Genomic DNA, 10,756 nt, shown 5'->3' with positions numbered 1-10,756 from the left:
GGAGCGGCTTGCGGGCCTGGCTCTTTCTTATTCCCTCGGCACTTGCCTGTCCAGGACCCCCGCACTGTGGGTCTGCATGGGGGGCAGCAGAGCTGGGAATGACAAGCCCTGTCTCTAGTCTTCCAACCTTCCAGTTCTCTTCTGATGACCCTGCTCCTTGTCCAATCCCAAACAGACCCATGGACCAAGGGCACCGCCCAGTCTGAGGCAGGAGGGATTCTCAGGGCCCCAGTGCCACTGCGCAGGCGCGGAAGGCGCTAAGTCCCACCCACTCGGGCGCGCCCCGCCCACAAGCCCGGAACCGGCCAGTGGCCGGAACTTGTACCCCGGAAGAAGAGCCGGCCGGAAGTGGGCGGAGGGTCAGGTCCCGAGGAGGTCATGGCGCTGGCCGCGCGCCTCTGCCGCTTTCTCCCCGCGAGACGCGGCGCAGCCCCGGGACCGCGGCCTCCGGCGGGCGCAGCCGGCGGGCGCGGCGCGGGCGGGCCGGGGCGAGTCCGCGGCTCCGAGGTAGGCGCCGCCGGCCTGCAGGGCCCCGCTCTGCAAGCCCGCTCTCCGCCCGCGTCCCCGTGGCTGCAGTGGCGCGTTTTACTGGCATGGGGCTGAGGACGGTGTGGGCGGATGTCGGCGTGGCCGGTTCTGGCGTGTCTCGGTGTATTTCTGGAGGCGGCCTGGGGGTGGGGGCCGCCGCGGCGGCATGGGAACTAGGAGTGCTATTGTTTTACGCTCCCGGATCCCCTTTGCGGAGGTCGCTTAGCCCCGTGCCCTCCAGGTTTACCAGCTGCTGCGGTCACCACCGGGGCGGGTGGTGTGAGGACAAGGCTCGACCCCGGCCCCCATGGGCTCGCAGCAGGTGCCCGGTGCGCGAGCCGGGCTGCGGGGCGGACGGCACTGAGCGTGGCACTGCCAGCCGCCCGTGATGGAGGCAGCGCGTTGACGTTAGAATCCCGGAGGACTGAGAGCTGACTGAGTGAAGCATGCGTTGTGTTTACGGTTTCCTCCGCTAATCTTCATCCCCATCCTACCGAGCGAGTAAGAACTATCACCTAACCATTTTTTAAGAAAAGAGGAAACTGAGTCAGCCAGCGTGCTCAGTGGTTGAGCCTCGACCTATGGACCAGGAGGTCACGGGCAGGGCACCTGCCGGGTTGCGGGCTCCATCCCCAGAAGGGGGCGTGCAGGAGGCAGTCCATGATGATGTTTCTCACTGATGTTTCTATCTCTCCATCCCTCTCCCTTCCTCTCTCTCTAAAAAACTAAATAAAAACATTCTTTTAAAAGAGGAACCAAAGTGCGGTTGAGTAACGTGTCCCCGTCTCACGGCTGGAAAGATGTTGGGTTTGGAGGCAGGTGGACCGCAGAGCCCATGAGCTGCTTGTAGCCCCCGTGCTGAACAGCCGAAGCTAGAGAAGCAGCACCGAGAGGGCAGGGAATCAGGACCAGGACGGACGGCACAGGACTTAACGTGGGGACAGGGCAGAGCGCCGGGCTCTGGGCCGCTGGGCTCCGGGCCACCGCCCTAAGCAACTCCTGGTCTTTTTGCTGGTGGAGGATCTCACCTTCAGTTTGTTAACATCAGAACACCGGTGAAGCCTGATGACCCGCAGCCCACCTGTGTAAGAAACCCGTTCCCTGCAAGCTCACGGACAGAAACAAGGTTAAGTTCCTGCTGCCTCTCCTCAGCCTTGTGACGACAGCGTTATTCCAGGACCTGCTAGTAGTAAAATCCACTCTAAGCCAAAGGCAGTAATGAAAGTTCTTCCTTCCCTCCTGGTCTGTTGGGTTTTTAGGGAGTTGGAACTTTCTGTGATGACCAGTTTTCCAGTATGCATGTGTTTTCAAGCCTTTATAATTTCAGTTTTTAACAGTGTTTTTCTCTGAGCATAATGCCAGTAAGTTGAGTGGAGCTATTTATTTCCCAGGAGTTTGCAGAGAGTGGAGGCTACTTCTGAGGGGCTGAGAAGACATTTTATTTGTCTTTTCTATAAGTAATTTCTATTTTTAAATACATTTTTTATTGATTTCAGAGAGGAAGGGAGAGTGGAGAGAAACATCAATGATGAGAGAGAATCATTGATTAGCTGTTTCTTGCACGCCCTCTACTGGGGATCGAACCCACAAGGCGGGCATGTGCCCTTGACCGGAATCGAACCTGGGACCCTTCCGTCCTCAGGCCGACACTCTATCCACTGAGCCAAACCAGCGAGGGCTTCTATTTCTATCTATAGTACAAAACACCCATTTTGGAACATTTAATTTTCAACAAATTTGTACTGTTTAAGCACGGCTCAGTTCTAAGCTGAGGGTATAGGGAACATGAGACAAACCTCGTTTATCTTACAGGTTAGCAGGAATGGTGGCCGTTGAGTAAATGTAATGGGTGTTGGGCATTGGGAAAAGGGCAGCAAAGTTAATCCTGAAGGGAGGAAGGGGAAGGTGTGAGCAGTGAGAGATGGGAGCTACAGAGGATTAGGGGTTAGCCAGGCGAAGGGAAGGTGAGGACAGCAGTATTTCAGGAGAGAGAGCATGAGCTAGGCCTTGAGGTAAGAGGAAAGAGTCTTGTTAAGGACCTGAAAGGGACTGAAGCCTGGAGTGGGACAGTGAACTGAAAGAAATCAAGGCCGAAAAGTCAGCACGTGCAGTGTTATCTGTGACTGTACAGAAATCACAGACTGCAGCAGGTGGTCTCTGCCGGGGAGGAGTCCGGGCCTGGCGCGTGGTCTCTGCTGGGGAGGAGTCCGGGCCTGGCACGGCTGGGCTTGGAGCAAAGGTATCGTGAGGTTCAATCCAGCTGCTCAGCTGCAGAGTCTCATTTGAAGGCTCATCTTGTGCTTCCCTGTGCTGAGCCCTCCTGGGGGGGATGGTGGGAGGGTGACTGATGAAGGACTGTTCCATTGGTCCTTGGGAACCATGAACATAGGTCTCGTTGGCCACCAGAACCAGATGAAGAGGTGTCCCCTGGGCAGCAGCTGCAAAAACTGTGGCACCAGATGTGATACTAGTGACATGGAGCCCGGCAGAGGGAGGAGAGCCAGTGATCGTGCCTGGAGAGGGTCAGTGTTGGCCCCTCGTGTGCTAAATTAGATGCCTGCCCTTTGGGCTGAGTTCTAAGCAAAGCAAATAAGCCTCTTTCAGGCCCTTTTCAGTCGCTGCCTCTGCACTGGGCTCCGGGGTGGATGAGCCTTCGAAAGTCTTTTTTTTCCTTGAAAGAGAGAGAGAAGCATCGGTTTGTTGTCCCACTTATTTATGCATTCATTGATTGATTCTTGTTTAGTGCCTCGACCAGGGATCAAACCCACAACCCTGGTGTATAGGGACGACGCTCTAACTGAGCTAGCCGGCCAGGCTGGGAAGATCTAAGAACGGTTTCTCAGTTCGCTATGGCCTGTGGGTCTCGTGGCTGCAAGCCTCATTGGCCTTCTAAGCAGGATGTTTTGGGGGCTTGTCTCTCAGTTGTGGGTCTAAAAGTGTGGTGCCCGGTGTGGGGTTCAAACCCTTTGCTGCTTGGGGAGAAGGTTGGGTGTCAAGGCTGGGGTTATGGGAAGACTCTCAGCCTCCCCCATCTGTCTCAATATGGGTTTTTCCCCCTCACTTTCTTGATGTATAGGAGTCACTTGCCTAGATTTTGGTTTCTTTCAGAGGAAATTTGGTCTGTAGTGTAGACTTGGTGTGTCTGTGGGAGGAGGTATGTTCAGGATCCTCCTCCATTGCTCTCTTGTCCATGGGAACCTGTTGGGGCCACTGTGGCAGTCACCGACCACAGCCAGGTTCTGAAAACCTTGTACACCCGATTTTATTCTGAGGCTTTAGGAAACCATGGGAGAGTTTTGAACATTTTTAAAATCAGATGGGCTAGTAGGTGCTGGAGACCAGGTAGGAGATCATTGCTGTGGGACAGGTGAGCAGTGTGGTGGGACAGGTGAGCGGTGCGGTGGGACAGGTGAGCAGTGTGGTGGGACAGGTGAGCGGTGTGGTGGGACAGGTGAGCGGTGTGGTGGGACAGGTGAGCGGTGCGGTGGGACAGGTGAGCGGTGCGGTGGGACAGGTGAGCAGTGTGGTCCTTTGAGCTGTGGTGGTGGGATAGGTGAGCAGTGTGATGGGACAGGTGAGCAGTGCGGTGGGACAGGTGAGCGGTGCGGTGGGACAGGTGAGCCATGCGGTGGGACAGGTGAGCGGTGTGATGGACAGGTGAGCGGTGCAGTCCTTTGAGCTGTGGGGGTGGCAGTGGCCCGGGAAATCAGTGGATGCACTGGGATGCGGTTGCGGAGGTAAACGTACGAACTCCAAAGATAGGTTTGGTGTGTGGGGGTGGAGGGAAGGGGCCAAGGAAGAGTCTTAGGTTTCTGGCTCGAGCATGGGGTGATGGTGCCGATTCCTGGGATCAGACTGCAGAAGGCGCTCTGGCCCAGGGAGGAGATGAGTTATGTTTGGGCTTTTAAGGTGAGTGTGATGAGGTGGCCAGGGTGACATGGAGTAGACAGTAGTTGGACAGGTCTGGGCTGCAGATAAGATTCGGGAGACTTTAGTAGTAATGCCATGGTATGTAAGACCGAAGAAAGCCTGGTACCAGCCAACATTGACGAAGGGGAGGAGCTGGCGGGAGGTTAGGAGATGGTGTGCCACCTTCCTGCTTTGTAATCTAGTGATGAGTTTGCATTTTTGAAGTCTTTATAGATAGAAGTTAGTGTAAGTAATGTTGGAGGAAACACTTGTCTAAGAGATAGCTTCTTGCTTCTATTCAGAAAATGTTTCTTGAGAATTCATTTGTGCAAGGCATTGTGCTGGGGTACGAGGGGAAAGCCGCACTCCGCTGTCTTAGACTCATACGTTTTTAGCTCTTGGGATGTCACTGAGTCCTGATTCTCTTAATTGATTTTAGTTCCAGAAACAAGATTGTATCTACTTTCCCAGAGATAAGCAGAAAGGTGCTTTGCATTAAACACACAGGGAAGAGTCTAACAGCATTAATTACAATAAGACCTGTAAATATCAGCTGCCCATCCATGCATTTCTCCCTATGAGAAAGCCAGAGGGTGGCCTGTTGAGCATGATGTCAGCAGGGAGCCCAGCACCCTAAGGTATAGTTTCCTCAAGTCTGTGCAGCCTTTTCTGCTATGTGACCTACCTGCCAGAGCTTGGGAACTAGGAGACACTGATAAAATCTTAGTCTTTTTCCTCTTCTTTTTCTAGGTACACCATCACCCCCCCCCCCCCACACACACACACACACACACACTTACACACACCCTCTGCCCCACCCCATCTTGCTTCCCTTTGTTAAATACAAATAAACCCAGAAAATTCAGTGTTGAAAATTTGCTTACATCAAATTTACTTTTCCTGCTTTGCTGCTGATGTGTGTGTTTGTTTTGTTAATCCTCACCTGAGGATATTTTTTCCATTGCTTTTTAGAGAGAGTGGAAGGGAGGGATAGCAACAGAAACATCGATGTTTGAGAGAGACATCCATTGGTTGCCTCCCGCATGTGCCTGGATTGAGCCTGCAACCGAGGTACGTGCCCTTGACTGGAATCGAACCCTTGACCCTGCAGTCTGTGGGCTGATACTGTAACCACCGAGCCACACCGGCTAGAGTGTTGTTGATGTGTTTTGAATCCAGTTGTGTGATGTCCCAAATACTCATGCGCAAGCAAGTAAATAAAGCGCCCCACAGCTGCAGTGTGCTCGTTCCTCATTCCCACGCAGACACTCAGGAGAAGTTATGTGGATCAGGTGCGTCAGGGAGAGAGCGAGGCGGAACCACTGCAGGGTGTGTGTGTGTGTTTTGTTAAGCTGCACAACCAGGAGAATCGGTTGTCATTTACCATGAAAGGGAAAACGGGGGAGTGGTTTTAGGGACCGTAGCTGCCATGGCTGATGGACTCGAGGTTCCTGTCATCCTTCAAGTGGAGAGCGGTGTGGATTAGGCAGCTGCATTTAGGATTCTGAGGTTTACAGGAGACATCCTGGCTCGGGTCACAGGGGGTTTTTGGCATGTTGGTGGTGGTTAAAGTCATGAAACGAAGTGTGATACCAGTGATACAAACAAAAGGAGGCCTGAGGCTGAGCTCAGGACACACTGGGCGGTGGGTATTGGAGATGAGGAACCAACAAAAGAGAAGGCGCCGAAACCGGTTTGGCTCAGTGGATAGAGTGTTGGCCTGCGGACTGAAAGGTCCCAGGTTCGATTCCGGTCAAGGGCATGTACCTGGGTTGCGCGCATATCCCCAGTAGGAGATGTGCAGGAGGCAGCTGATCGATGTTTCTCTCTCATCGATGTTTCTAACTCTCTATCTCTCTCCCTTCCTCTCTGTAAAAAATCAATAAAATATATTTAAAAAAAAAAAAAAAGAGAAGGAGCCATTGTTGCAACAGGAGGGAGTTCAAGAGCATTTCCAAAGCCATGGAGGGTGTCAGGAACCAGGCTGGGTGGTTCCAGAGCGGCAGTTCATTGTCGTGACTGATGAGACGGTTTTACAGCCTTGTTAAGTGTCTTCAATGATACACGTATGTATGGTCTGTTTATTGTATGTCACATATCTCGTTTTAAAAAATCTAGCATCCATTCATGATTTAAGAAAAAAACGGGAGGGAGGGAGCTGCTGTGAAATGCTGTTGCTGGGTCCAGTCAGAGGAGACGAGAATGGCCACAGGCAGTGGCATGCCCTTGCCAGGTACCTGCAGTGGAGTGTGGGGTACAGGTGGGTGTGTGTGAGCTCGAGAGAATGGGAGGAGGAGGTGGAGGGGTAAGAGTGCAGACGGCATTTTGGAGTTTTGAAAAGAGAAGTTGAAAAGTGAGACCAGGAAGAGGTGAAGTCAGGAGGGAGCAGTGTGAGCTTTGCCCTAAGGCGAGGGAGCTCCCAGCTCACAAAGCGGGCAGGGCTTGTTGCATAGGATGGACTGAGCCAGCAGGAAGGGAGGTGGTGGTGCGCACTTCCCTGGGGGCGGGGAGACCCACACATGCCTCCTTTCTTGGGGTCCTGGGGGTTCTGGCCAGAGTTATGAGAAGTCGTTAGTGTATCTTGGATATACTCTTCATTTTATTCATTGTTTACTGATAACTGTGGGTTTGTGGATCACTTTTTTTTAATGACATGCCACTGTTTTATTTTTTTAATATGTTTTTATTGATTTTAGAGAGAGAGGAAGGGCGAGAGAGAGAGAGAGAGAGAAAGAGAGAGGGAGGGAAGGGTGAGAGAGAGAGAGAAAGAGAGAGAGGGGGGGAATGGCGAGAGAGAGAGAAAGCAATCAGCTGGGCACACCCCAACCAGGGATTGTACCCTGACCAGGAACTGAACCGGATCCTTTGTGCGCAGGAGGTGCTCACCCAGCTGTGTTGCACTGGCCAGGGCCGGGGGTCACTTTTGAAGAATCTTTACTTAAAGCCATTCACACCTTTATGCAAAGTAATTATCATCCTATCTAATAAGGAGGGGCTATACTAATTGATCTCACGCTGTCTCAAAAGATGGCGGCACTCACAACCAATAAGGAGGGAATATGCTAAGTGACTGCCCCGCCCTCAAAGATGGCGGCGCCCAGTCCCCTCAGCCCTGCCGGGGCGCCTGCCTCCAGAGTCCCCCAGTCCCCTCAGCCCCCCAGCCGCCCAGGGCCGCCCAAGGTTCAGGTAACCAGGGCCGGCGAGGCTTGCGCTGCCGGTAGTGGCAGCAGCAGAGGTGTGATGGGCGTCGCCTTCCCCTGATCACCGGGTAGCTTCCCACCCCTGAGGGCTCCTGGACTGTGAGAGGGGGCAGGCTGGGCTGAGGGACCCCCCTCCAGTGCATGAATTTCCATGCACCGGCTGTAGTAGATAATATTTTTCATCTTGTGTGGTCTTAAGACTGCTATGATTGCCCTGGCCGAGTCGCTTAGCTGGTTAGAGCAGTTCTGATACACCAAGGTCGTGGGTTCAATCCCCAGTCAGGACACATGCAAGAATCAACCAATGAATGTATAAACAAGTGGAACAACAAACTGACTTCTCTCTCTCTCTCTCTCTCTCTCTCTCTCTCTCTCTCTCTCTCTCATTTCCTCTCTCTGAAATCAGTAAAAAAGAAGAATTAGTTTTTAAAAAGGACTGGCAGTTATATGTTGGTGTTTCGTGTATTGAGCCATAGCGGTAGAATTTCCTCCTCAGTCTAGCACTTGTCAGTGAATATGACTGAGTTTTAGATAAGCTGCCACCCTTAGCAGTTGTTACAAATTTTCCTTTTCTTAACGGTATATGCTCTCCCTGTAAAGCAGGAATGTGCAGTCGTTTCACTGAGGAATTTGATGAGGTGAATTTGAAGCTTCCACTATCTTAGGATTGGTTGCTTTGGGGTTGAAGAAGAGGGATGGAATCTTTCAGATGTTCTGTTTGATGTTTCCACAGGTGAGGGGAAACCCAGGAGCTTTCAGAAGAAGCCTTATGTTCTCAGCCTGGTCTTACTTGGGATTTGAAACTTATCAGCTCCTTTCTCCAGCTGCTGTGGTTCATGCCGCAGCCAAAGGTAAGCCAGCTAGTCATCAGGAACACTTAGTGATTTATGTGTGTCGTTTTTGGGTTAATAACTTAGTTATTTTTTAGTAGATATTGAAACTAATATTATTATAGGCTAGATTATTTTCTGCTTTCCTCTACATGTAGGTCTGACATATATTCTTCTAATAACTATAGCTCCTTCCGTGAGAAATATCCTATTAATATGTTATAATTCTGTAGGATCCTTGGGGTAAGAGTGTTTGATACATTTTTAAAGGGCTGAGGTGTTGTGGAGGGAAAAGAGAATATCCCACAGAGACCATCTGAGCCACACGCTGACCGCGCTGACTCTGGGCCGGGAGAGAAGGTGGTGGCAGTCCCTGCTCATAGCAGCGCAGTGATTCGTTCGTTCCCTTATGCCGACGTGGCGCACTCCTCCTGGCACAGTTACCAAGGGCCCAGTTACTTTGAGATGGAAGTATTTAGTTTATAAACAGAATGCAATTTGATATTAAATATCAAATAACTGGTTGAAAAGTAGAAAAATTACATCAAATTTCTTATTTGGCGTACTGTACCTAAATAAACATATTTAGAGTTGCCATATTTTAAAAATTTAGTTAAGTTGTGTAGACAGAGCCAAAATTTCAGCATATTAGAAAAACTCTTAATTGATGGGTTAAGCCTTTTTTCACAGCCCCACTTTTTAATCATTACGAAGGAGGTGGGGAAAGAAGCAGAGATTTGATTTGAATAGACATTCTTACTAAAGTTCCGATATGTAAAGAATTTCAGAATATTAGCTAAAAGTTACTAGTTACTGGTTTATTTACCTGTGACTATTTAAAAAGCAGGTGATTGAGGACTTCTGTGTATTTTGACAAAATAGAGGATTCGGTTTTGCCTCTGGCTCAATGACATATTTTGGCAAATAGAACAAACCAGCTTTTATTTACTTATTTTTTTGTTATTCCTCATTCGAGGATATTTCCGTTGATTTCTAGAGAAAGTGGAAGGTAGAGGGAGGGAGAGAGAGATAGAAACATCAATGATGAGAGAGGACCATTGATCAGCTGCCTCCTACATGCCCCCTACTGGGGATCGAACCTGAACCCAGGCATATGCCCTTGACCGAAATCAAACCCTGGACCCTTCAGTCTGCAGGCTGATGCTCTATTCACTGAGCCAAACTGGCTAGGGCTACCCCACTTCTTGAGTGAGCTTGGGGAGTGGGACCCCAGGACTCCTGTGGACCAGCTGGGGGTGCCCACCCTTGGTGGCTCCCTGTCCCTGTAGGCAACACCCAACCTAATGGCAGGTGGTAGATGTGAGCTGAGGAGGCATTCCCTTCAGAGGAGACCATTCACCGCAGTGAGCTCTCCATTGCAGGAGCCGGGTTGTGCGGCCTGGCCTGGTCCTCAGCACCTTACGAAGTGCTTGAGCAGTGCACTTGGCTTTGTGATATTGATGACGCCAGTGGTCGCCAACCGGTGGTCCGGACCACTGGGGTCCGTGAGGTCCGAAAGGTTGGCGACCGCTGGGTTACGGTGCCGCGGCAGGTGTTCAGCCAGACAGCCTTTGCCTGTTTCCAGCAGAGGTGACCTTGTCCCTGCAGACTCCAGCCTGGAGATCTTGGCAGCAGACACATGCCCCAGAGGAGCATCAGGCACAACGTGTCCATCTTTAAATAATGACTCTCAGTGCCATCCCTGCTGCAGACTGGGCGTTGTTTCCATCCCCGGATATTTCCGTGCGTGTCGCCTGGGGGTGTTCCCAAAGTGTGTGTCACTGTAAGTGGTGAATCTGGACACTTCCCGTGTCCGTTTCTTATTGGCAGTGGTTTGGCATCCACTTGACATCTGTCGTGAACGGATCCATGGAGGACACGATCCAGTGGAGGGGGTTGTGGGACGCAGAGCACGGTGTGCAAAGGCACAAACGTTGCTGGCATCCCTCTGAAGGATCTGAACTCGGTAAAGGAAAGGAGAGAGCTCCTGAGAGTGGGCATGTGCACCAGAAGTGGCTCCCTGTGGCTGGGGGGTGGAAACGAAAGGCACCCTAACTGGGCTGCCGGCCCCTCTCCAGCTCAGTGACGGGAAGCATCGTGAAGAATTGGAGGAGAGTGCGTGGGGCTTCCACCGGGAGTAAGTGTCCTGGGAGAGAATGGTACTTCGGCCCCACCTCAGAAAGGTGATGCCGACCCCTGGCCTGGAGGCTTCTCTGAAAAAGTGCAGAGAGACCTGGGGAAATCCTGAAGGAGCTCAGATTTAACGTTATTTAAACGTACTGTTCTGAG

The 10,756-nt window shown here is 51.5% G+C and overlaps 1 protein-coding gene across 2 annotated transcripts in view; it reads left to right on the top strand.

Moving 5' to 3' along the window:
- Positions 1 to 334: 334 nt before the first annotated feature.
- The window catches only part of RMDN1 (regulator of microtubule dynamics 1), a 32,416-nt gene continuing 21,994 nt past the window's right edge, over positions 335 to 10,756 (top strand). Inside the window, exons 1-2 of one of the 2 annotated variants that reach the window (XM_081111039.1) lie at positions 335 to 507; positions 8,371 to 8,488. In XM_081111039.1, the coding sequence (XP_080967165.1) occupies positions 379 to 507; positions 8,371 to 8,488 (247 nt within the window). In that variant the 5' untranslated portion in view covers positions 335 to 378. The remainder of the gene's footprint in view (positions 508 to 8,370; positions 8,489 to 10,756) is intronic. The other variant, XM_081111040.1, reaches the window with a different exon arrangement.

This window comes from Myotis nattereri, assembly GCF_964212035.1.
Source record: "Myotis nattereri genome assembly, chromosome: 17".
In the NCBI taxonomy this organism is placed as follows: Eukaryota; Metazoa; Chordata; class Mammalia; order Chiroptera; family Vespertilionidae; genus Myotis; species Myotis nattereri.
The sequence above is the reverse complement of the archived record's forward strand: the minus strand, read 5'-3'. Positions and strand labels throughout refer to the sequence as shown.